Source organism: Xiphophorus maculatus, chromosome 23 (genome assembly GCF_002775205.1).
Source record: "Xiphophorus maculatus strain JP 163 A chromosome 23, X_maculatus-5.0-male, whole genome shotgun sequence".
NCBI lineage: Eukaryota > Metazoa > Chordata > Actinopteri > Cyprinodontiformes > Poeciliidae > Xiphophorus > Xiphophorus maculatus.
Genome location: NC_036465.1, coordinates 534,478 through 554,176, shown reverse-complemented (window position 1 = coordinate 554,176; position 19,699 = coordinate 534,478). Strand labels below are relative to the sequence as shown.

General features: G+C 48.7%; 3 protein-coding genes across 3 annotated transcripts; 2 read left to right on the top strand and 1 right to left on the bottom strand.

The window, feature by feature from the left end:
- Positions 1 to 725: 725 nt before the first annotated feature.
- LOC102235092 (selenoprotein T2-like) lies at positions 726 to 3,657 on the bottom strand. The gene is made up of 5 exons (XM_005812276.3): positions 3,441 to 3,657; positions 1,692 to 1,802; positions 1,485 to 1,611; positions 1,334 to 1,421; positions 726 to 1,271 (listed from the first exon to the last, which is right to left on the bottom strand). The coding sequence occupies exons 1-5, from the start codon at positions 3,623 to 3,625 to the stop codon at positions 1,150 to 1,152; spliced, it is 633 nt and encodes a 210-aa protein (XP_005812333.2). The 5' UTR covers positions 3,626 to 3,657; the 3' UTR covers positions 726 to 1,149.
- Positions 3,658 to 4,019: 362 nt separating this feature from the next.
- LOC102234823 (mitochondrial inner membrane protein COX18) lies at positions 4,020 to 7,344 on the top strand. The gene is made up of 6 exons (XM_005812275.3): positions 4,020 to 4,485; positions 4,641 to 4,741; positions 5,805 to 5,959; positions 6,031 to 6,146; positions 6,811 to 6,918; positions 7,020 to 7,344. Exons 1-6 carry the CDS (start codon positions 4,153 to 4,155, stop codon positions 7,179 to 7,181), a joined length of 975 nt encoding a protein of 324 aa, XP_005812332.2. The 5' UTR covers positions 4,020 to 4,152; the 3' UTR covers positions 7,182 to 7,344.
- Positions 7,345 to 7,442: 98 nt separating this feature from the next.
- Positions 7,443 to 19,616, top strand: igfbp7 (insulin like growth factor binding protein 7). The gene is given in 6 exon segments (XM_023328379.1): positions 7,443 to 7,958; positions 7,960 to 8,168; positions 10,251 to 10,360; positions 10,428 to 10,535; positions 10,646 to 10,772; positions 19,286 to 19,616. Coding segments are annotated over 6 exon segments (780 nt in total). The 5' UTR covers positions 7,443 to 7,755; the 3' UTR covers positions 19,309 to 19,616.
- The last annotated feature ends 83 nt before the right edge of the window (positions 19,617 to 19,699 follow it).

Here is a 19,699-nt window from a genome sequence, read left to right as displayed (position 1 = left end):
ACATTATGTTTGATTCTGTAACAAATACAGGAACTCTAGAAATGACGTCGATGATGAAGGTAAGTCCTTGTTTCCGTTGGTGAAGCGGAAGAAAAACAAAATGACTCGTTCCGTTTCTGCACCTTCAGCCGTCTTTCCGATTCACTGAGGAACGTTCATCAGAAACTTTTATTAAATATGACAGATGTCTTCTTTAAACTGATCAATATATGACTAATATCTTAAAACAATAAACCCCAACTATACATTTTTTCAAATGCTTCCAGAATCATTTATTCAGAAATTGTCATAGAAGAAAATTTAACAAAAAATGTGATAAATATATAATTATTAGAAAGAAAATTAATTTGTAGTGTTGATGCATAATTTCCAGTTATACGTGGAAAGAATATGAATACAGGCAGAAAAACAGCAATTATATTATATCGAGCAAATTTCCTATTCTCAAATTTTTATCTTCAATTTTGGAAATAAAACTTTAGTTATCCAGTGTTTCCTTTAGAACAAACAAAAATCTGTAAACAAATGAATGTAGGTCATTGAATACATTTAACTCATCATAATATCGGTTTTCTTTTGGTTTTGAACTGAAAGATTTGGCTGATTGGTTTCAGTTTTACTTGTTTAACGTTGGTCTTTAAACGCATCATTGACAGGTCTGGATTAATTGATCTGTCGTCATGGTAACAAACTGAAACCCACCAAGCAGAACACAGAAGAAGAAATTTTCCTTTAAGACTTTTTATTTGAGGTGGAGTGAACAATCCATCAGCTGATCGTTAAGGTTGATGTGACCAGCTTCCTGTTTTCACAATAAAAGCTCAAACTTTAAATAAAACAAAAGCTGATTGTTGGAAGAAAAGAACCGATCCAGTGGTACCAGAACCGGGCCGACTGGATCCATAAACCAAGAACGTAAACAAATGACATAAGAGCGCGAAGGGTCTTGTGACCGTCATCCACGCCAGCTGATGGCCAGTGCATCATGGGAGTCAGCATGGAGGCGGAGACATCCGGCACAGCCCGGCAGATCCGCTTTAAGGCCACGCCTTCATGAATGCCAACAGCTGAATGTCCCATTGAGCCTGAACGCAGCACGGCTGGGAGACAGGTCAGAGGTCAGATGATCCAGGAGAAGGTGGCACGGCTCTAAGAGGAGGTGAAGGTGACGCGGTCGGCCTGGTTCATCTTCAGGTGTGTGTCGAGGATCCGGAACATTTCCTGGATGTTCGGAACATAACCCGACTGCAGCTTGGACCACACGGGAACGTCTGGGGAAGACAAACAGTGTTACACCAGGAAGCTGCAGGTCTCTGCACCAATCAGGACTCACCGTTCAGCGTGACTTCGAAGGCTCCCGTAGACAGGAAGTGAGTCTCCATCATGTTACTGATGAAGAAGGCCATCAGACACGAGAAGATCTGGAAACAGGAATGCCATCGTCAGCATGTGTTGCTACGGCAACAGCACAGCAGGTTCGGTACCTTGTTGTTCTGAGTCCAGGTCCAAACTGCAGGTGTGTCGGTACCGAGGAGCGGGAAAGGGTTCTGACCGCTGATGATGAGGAGGATGGAGAGGAGCTTCAGGTAGGAGACCAGGTTACCGACCAGCCTGAGGAAGAGGACGAGTTCAGGATGAAGGTTGCAGAACCAGAGCCAGAGCCGGAACCAGAACCAGAACTTCAGTCTCACCTGTTGAGCGGGGTGGGGGGGTAGTTCTCCCCCTGGATGCGGATGTCTGGATACACCTGGCTGATGGCCTGGGAGTATTCCTGGAAGACTTTACTGTAGCCTCAGGAGATGCTGGACACACACACACACACACACACACACACACACACACACACACACACACACACACACACACACACACACACACACACACAGAGAGAGATTATAATCTGCTTCAGGTCTGAACAGGAAGCTGCTGGAACATACAGAAAATATGTGAAACTGATTTTGTTTTCTTCATGGATTTATTCATGAATTTATTGTTTTTTACATAATTGATAATTATGAATGAACTTCCTGGAGTTACTTACTTTGAGTCCAGATCAAAGACCCATTTACATTCATAAAGTTATTATTCAAGTGGAATTTTAAACCAGGAACGTTAGGACCAGTGGCGATTCTAGCCCAGTTTTAGGGGAGCATTAGCTTTAGCATCCCTAAAACTGTTCCTCAGCTCCCCTCAATCAGGTCGCCACCCGTCCCGTAAAATACGGAGTCCTCCCATATTTGGCCGTTAAATGTTCGTCCCGTATTGAACCGATACATAACTGTCCGATATACACGCCTATAATACACACATCAACACTGAGTTTAACAATAATGACCAAAATAAAACACAGGAAATATTAAGGTCAGCTACATTGTCGTGGCGGGAGCTAAAGGACCCAGAACGCTACGGACCGACGCTGAACGTCACGGTTGCCTAGAGACGGACACTGCGCAGCCGCGGTGAGCTGCTATCAACCCGCGTCTTTTTAAAAGGTCCTCGACCCGATTCACTGTCCTTAGGAGCAAAAACGCTTTTAAAAATACAGATGTGAGTAAAAAGACGCGCTGAACAATTATAAACTGAACAATTTCAGAGAGGATAGAAACTGTGGACATAGAAAGACAAACAGAATAAAAAGTGTCCTTGGTGGCGCAGTGAGCTGCTGTATGATGGGCAGAATGGATCAGGAGAGGAACCGCAGACCCATCAGAACCTAAAGAACCAGAAATCAGAGTCTCTTAATCCTCAATCAGCTCCTGAGGCTGATATGGTACAGAACATTTTATTATTGATTAAGTTTATTATTGTGATTTTAGCTGACTATTGTGGTTTGATTCTTTGCTTAGGATGTTGAGTTTGGATGATATTTAATAAATAATAGCATTAGCCAAAATAAGTGGCCATTTAAAGAACAAATCATACGAATAGATTAACAGTAAATACATAAATATTTCCTACATTACATTACTTTCTGTGTTTTATTACATTACATTACTTTCTGTGTTTTATTACATTACATTACTTTCTGTGTTTTATTCAAAAATGTTGATATATTTTATGAATAATTATCCAGAGGTCATTTAATGTATTATTTCACTAATATTGTATTAATAATAACTTTATAGGTATATGTTTGAGTAAAATTAATATTGTTTATTCCATGAATTACTAACAACATGTCTCCTAATTTTGTTTGTGAATGTATGTAAATAAGCATTTAGATTTAGAAAACTGCACCAAGGACCCCTTAAAATCAGATCCTAGCCCCTGGTTAGGACAAAAAATATCACATAAATAAAAACATTTAAGAAGAATATCAATCCCATTGATGAGTCTAATCTTCAAGTTTGAAATGACAGCCATAATCTCTGTTCAAGGAAATCTTCAGTCAGTTTAGCGTGACGTCATCGCGCTAGTTGCTAGCCTGAATGCTAACTCACCAGTAGCGAAACTGGAGTACTGGGCCGGAGTACAGCGCCGCTTTTGGGGGTTTCCCGCTCTCCGGTTCGGTTTCTGCAAAGGCGCCGGTTCTGTGGTCCGACCGGCCCACATAAACATCCCGTAAGGTGAGGGCTGTGAAGAGCAGCAGAGCCGCGAGCAGACCGCCCGAACCGAACTCCGCCATGACTGCCGTCCTCCTCAAGGGAACTTCCGCTGAAGACTTCACAATAAGAGGTGAAGGTAATTAGCTTCACCCGCTTTATCCAGGAATAAAATGTTAATGCTGAGTAAGTAAGCCACTCAGTTTCTTTTCCCAGCATTTTCCACGTACATCCGTTCGTGAGGTTTAATTCCTTCAAATGGCTTCACGCGCGGTCTCATCACAGCCACTGCATGCTTTTAATGTGAAGAGAAAAAGTTGTTTCCGGTGAGCTGCCGTCAAAACAGCTAATTAGTATTTTAACTGTCTTTTTTGTTTGAGTTATTTTTGTACTTTTGGTTTTTTTATCTCGATTTTATTTTATTTTTGTTGTTTTTGTCTTTTAGCATTGCCTACGTCAGACCTCCGCGCCGCATTGGTCAGTGACGTCATGTTTGAGTGACGCTCTGTCAGTTATGGGCTGCTGTGAAACAGACTGCTGATGAAGGTGAGGAAGAGAAGTTTTCTTAGCTTTAAAGGACACGTGGGCGCTTTAAAGTCACGTGGTCATCATGCTCACCGTGGGGGTGCTGGTGAGGTGCAGAGTCCTGCAGCCACGAGCACGTGACGTCCTGAGCAGGTGGGCTTCTCCTGTCCTTCCCCTCACCTGTACAACAGAGTCTCGCGTGAGGCCGGCTTCTGGGGTGGGAGGAGCCAGCGGCGCAGGTGGTTGGTACGGCAGCCTGTCAGACTCCGCTCCAGTTCACCTGTGTGAGAACTTCCTCGTCAGCGCGCACCAGGTGAGCGGGTTGCCATGGTGGCTGAGCATCGCTATGGCAACAGTGTCCATCAGGACCTGCATCACCCTGCCGCTGGCCGCCTACCAGCTGATCATTATTGCCAAGGTGGGTGGAGTTCAGTTTAACGTCATCAGGGTCAATTCACAGCACCAGTTACCATGGCAACAGAGCTGCGTAAAACATGGACCAGCTGTGTGATCCCCGACCTCAGGTCTTATGCTTGCTGTGATGGTAACCATAGCAACCTGCATGTGCTGCAGGTGGAGGCTCTGCAGGCGGAGATCTCTGAGCTGGCGAAGCGGCTTCGATACGAGGTTTCGGTCCGAGGGAGAGAACGAGGCTGGACGGACAAGCAGAGCAGGTGAGGATCGACAGAACCAACCACCTGGTACCAGGTCCTGCTTCTGGTTCGGATCGGGTTCTTCTGCCAGATCTGGGCTTCTGTTTCACGACTGGAAATCTGTGATATATCTTCTCACTGGGTCTAAAAAGATAGAGTCTCTGAGAATAGTTCTTAAAGATATAGCCAGTGTTTTCAGCAAAACTGAGCTGACTGTCCAGGAATGACAAGGAATTTAAAACTGACCACAGTTTCAACAGGTTGGCCATCGAGTGAAACTGGAATCACTTTCAGGTTTTGTTTATGTCATTTAATTAGCTCTACTTCCTTAAGAAAATGAAAAGGTATGTTCTTTAGTGAGGGAATTGATCTTTTACTGTGCCAGTAATGCCAGAATTAATAGTAAATTATAAGGACGTTGTGCTAATCTGATTTAGTAATGTAATTATATTAGCTGTGTTACCACCCCACGCCACTAGAGGCAGTATCAGGCCCGAAAAGATGCCACTAAGGAGCAGATGTAGAAGTTCACAGAAAGCTACAGAATCTGTTAAAAACTGTGAGCTGCACTGAAGTAAATAAAAGAGAAAAGTTCAAATAAATGCTGAGAGTGAAAATCCTTCCTAAAGGCGAAAATATATCACAGATTTTAAAGAAAATAAAAACGGGAGACCGCGGATAATATAGGAAATAGCGCCCCCTTCACTTCCGGAGTGCAATGGTCCCATTTCTAAATAAGGTCTGAGACTGACAGAGGTCCGTCCCGCCCTTCCTGTTTGCTGCAGAGAGGTGGACTTGCCAAACTCCTCCATCTTGGAGGGAAGGACACTCTGGACCTCTACTTCCTGCTTCCTACAGCCAGGCGTAGCATCAGCATCTGATGACTTTGCGTAGCCCGGTTGACTCCAAACACTTCCTTTTTTTGTTGTTGTTGCAACAGGTCCACCCAGGCGTTTAGCAGCTAAATGGTTGCCATGGAGATTTAAGGACTTCTCAAACATGAAAGAATCGAGGTTGGACCGAGTCCAGAAAGGAATCGGAGTTCTGTTTCTGGGGTCTGAAAAGGTTCTGGTTCTGTTCACAGGGTCCAGTTCCAGAAGAACCTGCGGCGTCTGGTTTCGCAGCTCTACGTCCGGGACAACTGCCACCCGTTCAAAGCCAGCCTGCTGGTCTGGGTCCAGCTGCCGCTCTGGGTCGGCCTATCTCTGGCGCTGCGGAACCTCAGCCTGGACCGGCCAGGTAGGGACTGGGTTCTGGTTCTGGTCGGGTCCAGGTTCTGGTTCTGGTCTGATCTCTGTGTTCCTGTGCAGCGCTGCATGACGAACTGGCAGCAGGGGGCGCTCTCTGGTTCCCAGACCTCACGGTACCGGACTCCACTTGGGTCCTGCCGGTCTGCCTGGGCCTCACCAACCTGCTCATCCTGGAGGTCGGTGTGGGGGCGGAGCCAGGCCAGCTGGGCTGTGATGTCATCACGCTGATGTCAAATCAAGTTTTTATCACCTGCGGATTTTATCAAAAGTTAAATCGTATTTTTGTTTTAAGGATTTTGAAGGACTGATCCAGCCTTCATTACATCTTGTTTGGATTATTGTCATTTATTACATAGAGGCCTGGATAAATCACAGATGCAGCGACTCCAATGATCCAGAATCGGCTTCTTACAGGAACCAGGAAGTGTGACCATATAAGGCCCACTGGCCTCTTTCCACTGGCTGCCCGTCTTTTATTGAACAGATTTTAAGATTCTTTTATGAACGTATAAAGTTTTAAATGGTTATCTCCCCTTTATCTTCAGAACCGTTTAAAAGTTCAGTCTGTGTCCAGAACCCTACGATGTTACTGACGGTTCCTCGGACCCGACTAAAGAGGAAAGCAGATCGGGTTTTTTCTGTTGTTGCTCCGATTCTACGGAACAATTTACCTTTCCAGATTCGATCTGCCCACATTTTAAATCGCTTCTCAAAGCTCATTTTTATTCTTTGGCATTTATTTGAAGAAATGTTTTGATTCTCTGTTTTTATCAATGTGTTGTTGTTGTTCTTGTACAGAACTTTGGTCCAGTTTAACTGGACCTGTTTCTTCTTCTTCAGGTGTTTTCTCTGCAGAGAGTCGAAGCGTCACGTTTCCAGCGGCTGGTTCTGAATGGGTTCAGAGGGTTCTCGGTTCTGATGATCCCCATCGCTGCCTCAGTCCCGTCGGTGAGCTAAACGGGTCAGGATTAGATCTGGATCAGAACCGGGTCCCGGGTGTTTTATTTTGAAGGGACGGAGCTCTCTAACGTCCTGTTTCCTCCTCCCAGTCCATGGCTCTGTACTGGTTCTGCTCCAGTCTGGTCGGGTTCAGTCACAACCTACTGCTGCACTCACCAACCGTCCGCAGAACCGCCGGGCTGCCGGCGCCGCGGTCCGAAACGCCGTACCGGGACCTCCTGTCTGCCTTCATCAGCAAGTACTGGAGGTAGAACCAACTGGCTGGGTTCTACTGGTACCACCCTGGTTCTACTGATGGTTCATGGTACGGAGACCATGGCTGCAGCTTCCTCATCGGTCTTGGTTCTGGTAGAACCTGGCTTCATGTGGGACTCTTTAAATGTTCTGGTGATAATAAAGTTCTGTGGTTCTGTTCATGTTTGCCTGGTGAACGTCAGGTTCCGGTTAGAACTCTGGGTGCAGATGGGTTTGGGTTCTGGCTGGTGCTGATCAGAACCGGGTTTGTTTTGGGTTCTGGAGGTGAAAATGTTCTGGGAATCTTTATGAAACAATAACAGGAAGAAAACACTCCCAGCTCGGACTGGGACGCTTCCTGTTTCCCAGACTGGGAGTCGGGGTCAAACTGGGATCTGAATGTGAGGAATGTGGAGGTAGAAGTTCTGGTCGGAACCGGCTGGTACCGATTCAATCAATAATCAGACACCATCCAGTTCAGTGAAAAACTCATTTGGATCAGGAAGTTCGGGCTGGTCTGGGTTCGGTTCGGGCTGTGGGCGGGACCAGCAGCCTCATCAGCTCTCAGTCCAGATCAGACCTCGGATCGCCATGACGTCCTGCCGCCTCTCGCTGCTCCTGCTGCCGCTGCTGGTTCTGGTTCCGGTTCTGCGGGCCGGGTCGGGCTGTGCTCCGTGTGACCCGGCGGGATGCGCTCCTCTCCCGGCTGCGGGCTGCCCCGGCGGCTCGCTGCGGGACTCCTGCGGCTGCTGCGCGGTGTGCGCCGCTGCGGAGGGCGAGCCGTGCGGCGGCGCGCCGCTGCGGCCCCGGGATGGAGTGCGACAGGAGCGGCGACGACAAGCGGAGCAAAACCGGCGTGTGCGCGTGCAAGACCAACTACCAGGTGTGCGGATCCGACGGAACCACGTACAGGAGCGGCTGCGCCCTGAGGAGCGCCAACATGGCGGCGCAGCGGCGCGGCAGGGAGCCAATCAGCGTGCAGAACAAAGGCCGCTGCGCCTCAGGTGAGACGGACCGCAGGTTATCAATGTTCTGATATTTCAAAGATTAAAACGAAAAAAAATAATACAAATAACTTAGAGGAAAGTTTTTCACCAGCAAAAAACATTTGAATCAAAGTTTTTTATATAAACTGTAAGAAACCAATAAGTACAATAAGTATAGATAATCAATAAATTAGAATATCAATGAAACCTTCACGTACCTGTTGTTGTTGTTATTATTATTATTATTACTGAACTGTTTTTCCAGCTCAGATTATTAATCTGGCTGTAATCCGGTGGGATTTTTCTCCAGATGGAGGAATCTTCTTCATCCAGATGTTTCTCCAGGTGTTCTCACTCCATTGCAGCCCTCAGTTTCGGTGCCGTCCAGTCCGGTCCGGTCCGGTGGTTCTGGGCCGGCAGTACCTCCGTCTGGCTCGGCTTCTCTCTGATAATTTCTTTTCCATTCCGAGCCAGATTAGCGGCTCACTGAGGCGCTCAGAACATTACTGCCGGGTCACGGGTCGGTTCTGGTTGGGTTCTATTCAGGTTCTGTCCTGACCAAGGGCTTAAATCCCATCTCATTATTTTGGGAACATGAACAGGAACATTTCTTAAGACCAATTTTGCGGGTTCGGCGAAGTTCCAGTGAAATGTAACGCAAAATGTAGTTTAAAAAGTTTTTCATCTATTCAAACCGCAGGACCAAAAATGACGGAGTCCTGAGGGAACGTGGGAAAAATGTCTTTTGTTCCCTCGCAATAATCTACTGGTCAGTTATGCAGCATAATTGAATCCTGTAGCCTTTATTACGGTGGGCGCCGTACTTTATGCTTTAATATAAGGTTATGTGAGGTTTTTCCATGAATGTTAGAATCTTTTAGTGAAATATCTGAAGTTTAAAACTGATTGAAAATCAATTTATTTTTTCCTGCATGTTTATGTCTGTTAAGGCTAAGATGGAGCGGCACTGAAAGCAGCTCTTTAAACCATTCAGACTAGAACAACAGAGACACAATCAAAACTGTCAGATGATTTATTACCCGCTATAATAACTCAGAAATAGTCCAAATTATAATGTGTTTTTATTTCTTTCCTACTTACGGAAAGTTTCTGTTTATATCGTAGGTTTGTGGCGCCTTTCTATCCTAAAGAAAGATATAAAACTTCAGATATTTCACTAAAAGATTCTAACATTCATGGAAAAACCTCACATAACCTTATATTAAAGCATAAAGTACGGCGCCCACCGTAAGAAAGGCTACAGGATTCAATTATGCTGCATAACTGACCAGTAGATTATTGCGAGGGAACGCAAAAGAAAAAACTCCCCATGTCCCCTACAGGGATCCGTAGATCCGTCCTACATTGAAGACAGTGAGAAATAAAAACATAACTTTAGTTTTTTCTATCTGTTCTGGGCTCCAACTCTGAGCTGCTTCACTTCCTCAGACCCTCCTCCAGTTTCAAACTCTTCTGATTAACTAAAAGTTAAAGAGCTAAATATGAATGAGATGTTTGCTGCCTTTGACAAAAAAGGTCAAAGGTTAAATCTATGAAAGCAGTGTAGCAGTTTTGCTAATAAGGCAGCTTATGATGATTCAGTCAAAGTAATGAAATAACAAACTGCAGAATGATTTTTATTGTTCATGAGTTTCTTCTTATTGAGCAGTGAAAGTAAATAAAATGTTTATATGTCTTTTGCTTGAAGTATTTACTGACTGGAGGGTTTTTATTTGTGCTGCAGAGCCACAGCTAGCAGCTAACAGCTAGCTAGCAGCTAACAGCTAGCTCCTCCCTCCAGCGGCTCTAACGGAGCCGGTACCATTCAGCTGTTGCTCCTCCCACACTTTGGACTGAATCATTGTTCTAATAATGGGGGGGGGGGACTAAAAATTAATTATTATTTTTTTCTGAGATAAATGGCAGATTTTTTTGTTTTTTGTTTCTTTTGCCTTTTCATATCGATATTATTTAAATGCAAAAGTTTCTTCAATTATTTTTTTGGAGGGGACAATTCTAGACTTTCCCAAGATTGGGGGTCCGGACCCCCGAGCCCTCCTGTATTTACGCCTCTGGTCCTGACCCGATCTCTGTCTGCAGCTCCCTCCATAGTGACGCCTCCAGGCCAGGTGTTCAACCTCAGCGGCTCCCAGGTGTTCCTGAGCTGCGAGGCGGTGGGCGTGCCCACACCTGTCCTCACCTGGAAGAAGGTGAGCCGCTTCACACTGACCTGTCTGGACTGATGATGATGATGATGATAATGATGATGATTCCCAGGTGCTTGGCGGCAGAAAGAGGGCGGAGCTTCTACCTGGCGATCGGGACAACCTGGCCGTCCAGACCCGAGGCGGACCGGAGAAGCACCAAGTGACGGGCTGGGTTCTGGTCAGTGACCTCAGGTTGACCCCTAGGGTCAGCGGCAGGTTGACCCCTGGTGTTCCTCTGGTGATGTCATCACCCTAATGGACCAATCAGATCTGTGGCTCTGCCCTCAGATCTCCCCGCTGACTGAAGAAGAAGAAGGATCCTACGAGTGTCACGCCGCCAACTCCAGAGGCGAAGCGTCGGCCATCGGAGGCGTCCACCTGGTCCGGTCCGTCGATGACATCATCCTCAATTCAGGTAACCAGAACTCTGACGTCGTCGTCTACTGAAGCTGTGGACAGGAAGCTTAGGACAGGAAGCTGTAGACAAGAAGCTGTAGAGAGGAAGCTGTGGACAGGAAGCTGTGGACAGGAAGCTGTAGACAGGAAGCTGAGGACAGGAAGCTGTGGACAGGAAGCTGAGGACAGAAAGCTGTGGACAGGAAGCTGAGGACAGGAAGCTGTAGACAGGAAGCTGAGGACAGGAAGCTGTGGACAGGAAGCTGTAGACAGGAAGCTGTAGACAGGAAGCTGTAGACAGGAAGCTGAGGACAGGAAGCTGTGGACAGGAAGTTGAGGACAGAAAGCTGTAGACAGGAAGCTGAGGACAGGAAGCTGTGGACAGGAAGCTGAGGACAGGAAGCTGTAGACAAGAAGCTGTGGACAGGAAGCTGTGGACAGGAAGTTGAGGACAGAAAGCTGTAGACAGGAAGCTGAGGACAGGAAGCTGTAGACAAGAAGCTGTGGACAGGAAGCTGTGGACAGGAAGTTGAGGACAGAAAGCTGTAGACAGGAAGCTGAGGACAGGAAGCTGAGGACAGGAAGCTGTAGACAGGAAGCTGTAGACAGGAAGCTGAGGACAGGAAGCTGTAGACAGGAAGCTGTAGACAGGAAGCTGTGGACAGGAAGCTGTAGACAGGAAGCTGAGGATAGGAAGCTGTGGACAGGAAGCTGAGGACAGGAAGCTGTAGACAGGAAGCTGAGGATAGGAAGCTGTGGACAGGAAGCTGAGGACAGGAAGCTGTGGACAGGAAGCTGAGGACAGGAAGCTGTAGACAGGAAGCTGAGGATAGGAAGCTGTGGACAGGAAGCTGAGGACAGGAAGCTGTAGACAGGAAGCTGAGGACAGGAAGCTGTAGACAGGAAGCGGTAGACAGTAAGTCCTGGACAGGAAGCTGTAGACAGGAAGCTGAGGACAGGAAGCTGTAGACAGGAAGCTGTGGACAGGAACCTGTAGACAGGAAGCTGTGGACAGGAACCTGTAGACAGGAAGCTGTGGACAGGAAGCTGTAGACAGGAAGCTGTAGACAGGAAGCTGTGGACAGGAAGCTGTAGACAGGAAGCTGTGGACAGGAAGCTGTGGACAGGAAGCTGTAGACAGGAAGCTGAGGACAGGAAGCTGTAGACAGGAAGCTGTGGACAGGAAGCTGTAGACAGGAAGCTGTGGACAGGAAGCTGTAGACAGGAAGCTGTAGACAGGATGCTGTGGACAGGAAGCTGTAGACAGGAAGCTGTGGACAGGAAGCTGTAGACAGGAAGCTGTGGACAGGAAGCTGTAGACAGGAAGCTGTGGACAGGAAGCTGTGGACAGGAAGCTGTAGACAGGAAGCTGAGGACAGGAAGCTGTGGACAGGAAGCTGAGGACAGGAAGCTGAGGACAGTAAGCTGTAGACAGGAAGCTGTAGACAGGAAGCTGAGGACAGGAAGCTGTAGACAGGAAGCTGTGGACAGGAACCTGTAGACAGGAAGCTGTGGACAGGAACCTGTAGACAGGAAGCTGTGGACAGGAAGCTGTAGACAGGAAGCTGTAGACAGGAAGCTGTGGACAGGAAGCTGTAGACAGGAAGCTGTGGACAGGAAGCTGTGGACAGGAAGCTGTAGACAGGAAGCTGAGGACAGGAAGCTGTAGACAGGAAGCTGTGGACAGGAAGCTGTAGACAGGAAGCTGTGGACAGGAAGCTGTAGACAGGAAGCTGTAGACAGGATGCTGTGGACAGGAAGCTGTAGACAGGAAGCTGTGGACAGGAAGCTGTAGACAGGAAGCTGTGGACAGGAAGCTGTAGACAGGAAGCTGTGGACAGGAAGCTGTGGACAGGAAGCTGTAGACAGGAAGCTGAGGACAGGAAGCTGTGGACAGGAAGCTGAGGACAGGAAGCTGAGGACAGTAAGCTGTAGACAGGAAGCTGTAGACAGGAAGCTGAGGACAGGAAGCTGTAGACATGAAGCTGAGGACAGGAAGCTGTGGACAGGAAGCTGTAGACAGGAAGCTGTAGACAGGAAGCTGAGGACAGGAAGCTGTAGACAGGAAGCTGTAGACAGGAAGCTGTGGACAGGAAGCTGTGGACAGGAAGCTGAGGACAGGAAGCTGTAGACAGGAAGCTGTGGACAGGAAGCTGAGGACAGGAAGCTGTAGACAGGAAGCTGTAGACAGGAAGCTGTGGACAGGAAGCTGTAGGCAGGAAGTTGTAGACAGTAAGTCCTGGACAGGAAGCTGTAGACAGGAAGCTGTAGACAGTAAGTCCTGGACAGGAAGCTGTGGACAGGAAGCTGTAGACAGGAAGCTGAGGACAGGAAGCTGTAGACAGGAAGCTGAGGATAGGAAGCTGTGGACAGGAAGCTGAGGACAGGAAGCTGTAGACAGGAAGCTGAGGATAGGAAGCTGTGGACAGGAAGCTGAGGACAGGAAGCTGTGGACAGGAAGCTGTAGACAGGAAGCTGAGGACAGGAAGCTCTAGACAGGAAGCGGTAGACAGTAAGTCCTGGACAGGAAGCTGTAGACAGGAAGCTGTAGACAGGAAGCTGAGGACAGGAAGCTCTAGACAGGAAGCGGTAGACAGTAAGTCCTGGACAGGAAGCTGTAGACAGGAAGCTGAGGACAGGAAGCTGTAGACAGGAAGCTGTGGACAGGAAGCTGTAGACAGGAAGCTGTGGACAGGAAGCTGTGGACAGGAAGCTGTAGACAGGAAGCTGTAGACAGGAAGCTGTGGACAGGAAGCTGTAGACAGGAAGCTGTGGACAGGAAGCTGTAGACAGGAAGCTGTAGACAGGAAGCTGTGGACAGGAAGCTGTAGACAGGAAGCTGTGGACAGGAAGCTGTGGACAGGAAGCTGTAGACAGGAAGCTGTAGACAGGAAGCTGTAGACAGGAAGCTGTGGACAGGAAGCTGTAGACAGGAAGCTGTGGACAGGAAGCTGTAGACAGGAAGCTGTAGACAGGATGCTGTGGACAGGAAGCTGTAGACAGGAAGCTGTGGACAGGAAGCTGTGGACAGGAAGCTGTAGACAGGAAGCTGAGGACAGGAAGCTGTAGACAGGAAGCTGTAGACAGGAAGCTGAGGACAGGAAGCTGTAGACAGGAAGCTGAGGACAGGAAGCTGTAGACATGAAGCTGAGGACAGGAAGCTGTGGACAGGAAGCTGTAGACAGGAAGCTGAGGATAGTAAGCTGTAGACAGGAAGCTGTAGACAGGAAGCTGAGGACAGGAAACTGTAGACAGGAAGCTGTAGACAGGAAGCTGAGGACAGGAAACTGTAGACAGGAAGCTGTAGACAGGAAGCTGTGGACAGGAAACTGAGGACAGGAAGTCCTGGAGACGAAGCTGTGGACAGGAAACTGTAGACAGGAAGCTGTAGACAGGAAGCTGTAGACAGGAAGCTGTGGACAGGAAGCTGTAGACAGGAAGCTGTGGACAGGAAGCTGTAGACAGGAAGCTGTAGACAGGATGCTGTGGACAGGAAGCTGTAGACAGGAAGCTGTGGACAGGAAGCTGTGGACAGGAAGCTGTAGACAGGAAGCTGAGGACAGGAAGCTGTAGACAGGAAGCTGTAGACAGGAAGCTGAGGACAGGAAGCTGTAGACAGGAAGCTGAGGACAGGAAGCTGTAGACATGAAGCTGAGGACAGGAAGCTGTGGACAGGAAGCTGTAGACAGGAAGCTGAGGATAGTAAGCTGTAGACAGGAAGCTGTAGACAGGAAGCTGAGGACAGGAAACTGTAGACAGGAAGCTGTAGACAGGAAGCTGAGGACAGGAAACTGTAGACAGGAAGCTGTAGACAGGAAGCTGTGGACAGGAAACTGAGGACAGGAAGTCCTGGAGACGAAGCTGTGGACAGGAAACTGTAGACAGGAAGCTGTAGACAGGAAGCTGTAGACAGGAAGCTGTGGACAGGAAGCTGAGGACAGGAAGCTGTGGACAGGAAGCTGAGGACAGGAAGCTGTGGACAGGAAGCTGAGGACAGGAAGCTGAGGACAGGAAGCTGTAGACAGGAAGCTGTAGACAGGAAGCTGTAGACAGGAAGCTGAGGACAGGAAGCTGAGGACAGGAAGCTGTAGACATGAAGCTGAGGACAGGAAGCTGTAGACAGGAAGCTGTAGACAGGAAGCTGAGGATAGTAAGCTGTAGACAGGAAGCTGTAGACAGGAAGCTGAGGACAGGAAACTGTAGACAGGAAGCTGTAGACAGGAAGCTGTGGACAGGAAACTGAGGACAGGAAGTCCTGGAGACGAAGCTGTGGACAGGAAACTGTAGACAGGAAGCTGTAGACAGGAAGCTGTAGACAGGAAGCTGTGGACAGGAAGCTGAGGACAGGAAGCTGAGGACAGGAAGCTGTAGACAGGAAGCTGAGGACAGGAAGCTGTAGACATGAAGCTGAGGACAGGAAGCTGTAGACAGGAAGCTGTAGACAGGAAGCTGAGGACAGGAAGCTGTGGACAGGAAGCTGAGGACAGGAAGCTGAGGACAGGAAGCTGTAGACAGGAAGCTGTAGACAGGAAGCTGAGGACAGGAAGCTGAGGACAGGAAGCTGTAGACATGAAGCTGAGGACAGGAAGCTGTAGACAGGAAGCTGTAGACAGGAAGCTGAGGACAGGAAGCTGTAGACAGGAAGCTGTAGACAGGAAGCTGAGGATAGTAAGCTGTAGACAGGAAGCTGTAGACAGGAAGCTGAGGACAGGAAACTGTAGACAGGAAGCTGTAGACAGGAAGCTGTGGACAGGAAACTGAGGACAGGAAGTCCTGGAGACGAAGCTGTGGACAGGAAACTGTAGACAGGAAGCTGTAGACAGGAAGCTGTAGACAGGAAGCTGTAGACAGGAAGCTGAGGACAGGAAGCTGTAGACATGAAGCTGAGGACAGGAAGCTGTAGACAGGAAGCTGTAGACAGGAAGCTGAGGACAGGAAGCTGTGGACAGGAAGCTGAGGACAGGAAGCTGAGGACAGGAAGCTGTAGACAGGAAGCTGTAGACAGGAAGCTGTGGACAGGAAACTGTAGACAGGAAGCTGTAGACAGGAAGCTGTGGACAGGAAGCTGAGGACAGGAAGCTGAGGACAGGAAGCTGTAGACAGGAAGCTGTAGACAGGAAGCTGTAGACAGGAAGCTGAGGACAGGAAGCTGTAGACATGAAGCTGAGGACAGGAAGCTGTAGACAGGAAGCTGTAGACAGGAAGCTGAGGACAGGAAGCTGTGGACAGGAAGCTGAGGACAGGAAGCTGAGGACAGGAAGCTGTAGACAGGAAGCTGTAGACAGGAAGCTGAGGACAGGAAGCTGAGGACAGGAAGCTGTAGACATGAAGCTGAGGACAGGAAGCTGTAGACAGGAAGCTGTAGACAGGAAGCTGAGGATAGTAAGCTGTAGACAGGAAGCTGTAGACAGGAAGCTGAGGACAGGAAACTGTAGACAGGAAGCTGTGGACAGGAAACTGAGGACAGGAAGTCCTGGAGACGAAGCTGTGGACAGGAAACTGTAGACAGGAAGCTGTAGACAGGAAGCTGTAGACAGGAAGCTGTGGACAGGAAGCTGAGGACAGGAAGCTGAGGACAGGAAGCTGTAGACAGGAAGCTGTAGACAGGAAGCTGTAGACAGGAAGCTGAGGACAGGAAGCTGTAGACATGAAGCTGAGGACAGGAAGCTGTAGACAGGAAGCTGTAGACAGGAAGCTGAGGACAGGAAGCTGTGGACAGGAAGCTGAGGACAGGAAGCTGAGGACAGGAAGCTGTAGACAGGAAGCTGTAGACAGGAAGCTGAGGATAGTAAGCTGTAGACAGGAAGCTGTAGACAGGAAGCTGAGGACAGGAAACTGTAGACAGGAAGCTGTAGACAGGAAGCTGTGGACAGGAAACTGAGGACAGGAAGTCCTGGAGACGAAGCTGTGGACAGGAAACTGTAGACAGGAAGCTGTAGACAGGAAGCTGTAGACAGGAAGCTGTGGACAGGAAGCTGAGGACAGGAAGCTGTGGACAGGAAGCTGTAGACAGGAAGCTGTAGACAGGAAGCTGTAGACAGGAAGCTGTGGACAGGAAGCTGTAGACAGGAAGCTGTAGACAGGATGCTGTGGACAGGAAGCTGTAGACAGGAAGCTGTGGACAGGAAGCTGTAGACAGGAAGCTGTGGACAGGAAGCTGTAGACAGGAAGCTGAGGACAGGAAGCTGTAGACAGGAAGCTGTAGACAGGAAGCTGAGGACAGGAAGCTGTAGACAGGAAGCTGTAGACAGGAAGCTGAGGACAGGAAGCTGTAGACATGAAGCTGAGGACAGGAAGCTGTGGACAGGAAGCTGTAGACAGGAAGCTGTAGACAGGAAGCTGAGGATAGTAAGCTGTAGACAGGAAGCTGTAGACAGGAAGCTGAGGACAGGAAACTGTAGACAGGAAGCTGTAGACAGGAAGCTGAGGATAGTAAGCTGTAGACAGGAAGCTGTAGACAGGAAGCTGAGGACAGGAAACTGTAGACAGGAAGCTGTAGACAGGAAGCTGTGGACAGGAAACTGAGGACAGGAAGTCCTGGAGACGAAGCTGTGGACAGGAAACTGTAGACAGGAAGCTGTAGACAGGAAGCTGTAGACAGGAAGCTGTGGACAGGAAGCTGAGGACAGGAAGCTGAGGACAGGAAGCTGTAGACAGGAAGCTGTAGACAGGAAGCTGTAGACAGGAAGCTGAGGACAGGAAGCTGTAGACATGAAGCTGAGGACAGGAAGCTGTAGACAGGAAGCTGTAGACAGGAAGCTGAGGACAGGAAGCTGTGGACAGGAAGCTGAGGACAGGAAGCTGAGGACAGGAAGCTGTAGACAGGAAGCTGTAGACAGGAAGCTGTAGACAGGAAGCTGAGGACAGGAAGCTGAGGACAGGAAGCTGTAGACATGAAGCTGAGGACAGGAAGCTGTAGACAGGAAGCTGTAGACAGGAAGCTGAGGACAGGAAGCTGTGGACAGGAAGCTGTAGACAGGAAGCTGTGGACAGGAAGCTGAGGACAGGAAGCTGTAGACAGGAAGCTGTAGACAGGAAGCTGTAGACAGGAAGCTGTGGACAGGAAGCTGTGGACAGGAAGCTGTAGACAGGAAGCTGTAGACAGGAAGCTGTAGACAGGAAGCTGAGGACAGGAAGCTGTAGACATGAAGCTGTGGACAGGAAGCTGTAGACAGGAAGCTGTGGACAGGAAGCTGTAGACAGGAAGCTGTAGACAGGAAGCTGTGGACAGGAAGCTGTAGGCAGGAAGCTGTAGACAGTAAGTCCTGGACAGGAAGCTGTAGACAGGAAGCTGAGGACAGGAAGCTGTAGACAGGAAGCTGTGGACAGGAAGCTGTAGACAGGAAGCTGTGGACAGGAAGCTGTGGACAGGAAGCTGTAGACAGGAAGCTGTAGACAGGAAGCTGTGAACAGGAAGCTGTAGACAGGAAGCTGTGGACAGGAAGCTGTAGACAGGAAGCTGTAGACAGGAAGCTGTGGACAGGAAGCTGTGGACAGGAAGCTGTAGACAGGAAGCTGTAGACAGGAAGCTGTAGACAGGAAGCTGTGGACAGGAAGCTGTAGACAGGAAGCTGTGGACAGGAAGCTGAGGACAGGAAGCTGTAGACATGAAGCTGAGGACAGGAAGCTGTGGACAGGAAGCTGTAGACAGGAATCTGTAGACAGGAAGCTGTGGACAGGAAGCTGAGGACAGGAAGCTGTAGACAGGAAGCTGTAGACAGGAAGCTGTGGACAGGAAGCTGAGGACAGGAAGCTGTAGACAGGAAGCTGTGGACAGGAAGCTGAGGACAGGAAGCTGTAGACAGGAAGCTGAGGACAGGAAGCTGTAGACATGAAGCTGTGGACAGGAAGCTGTAGACAGGAAGCTGTGGACAGGAAGCTGTAGACAGGAAGCTGTGGACAGGAAGCTGTAGACAGGAAGCTGTGGACAGGAAGCTGTAGACAGGAAGCTGTGGACAGGAAACTGAGGACAGGAAGTCCTGGAGACGAAGCTGTGGACAGGAAACTGTAGACAGGAAGCTGTAGACAGGAAGCTGTAGACAGGAAGCTGTGGACAGGAAGCTGTAGACAGGAAACTGTGGACAGGAAGCTGTAGACAGGAAGCTGAGGACAGGAAACTGAGGACAGGAAGCTGTAGACAGGAAGCTGTAGACAGGAAGCTGTGGACAGGAAGCTGTAGACAGGAAACTGTGGACAGGAAGCTGTAGACAGGAAGCTGTAGACAGGAAGTCCTGGAGAGGAAGCTGTGGACAGGAAACTGTAGACAGGAAGCTGTAGACAGGAAACTGAGGACAGGAAGCTGTAGACAGGAAGCTGTGGACAGGAAGCTGTAGACAGGAAGCTGAGGACAGGAAACTGAGGACAGGAAGCTGTGGACAGGAAGCTGTGGACAGGAAGCTGTAGACAGGAAGCTGTAGACAGGAAGCTGTAGACAGGAAGTCCTGGAGAGGAAGCTGTGGACAGGAAACTGTCCAGGACTTCCTGTCTACAGCTGGGTGTAAATCTCTGACTGGAGGTTTGTTCTCGTTTCAGGGATGAAGGACGAGCCGCTGTGATCACACGACCGACTTCATCAACTTCAGACTTTTCTGTTTCTTGCTCATATATTTTAACCTTTGAACTCATGAGAAATGTAACGTTTTTGTCTGATTTTAAACATTGAATCATTTATTATGATTTTCTCTTACTTTTATTTTGAAGGGCAGGGTTACAGGTTGTTTCTGCTGATGAGTTTTATGTTCTGTATTCGGACCTTCGGGTCGCTCCTCTGCATCAGAACTTTCCTGATGAAAATCGGTTCTTCTAAATATGATTTTCGCTTAAGTTCTTTTTTATAAAGTGAATAAACCAGATTATAACCGAACTCATGTTTCTGTTCATATTGAGCTCAATCACCGGACCGGACCGGAACCTTCAGACCCAGACAGAACCTGACACCAATCAGAA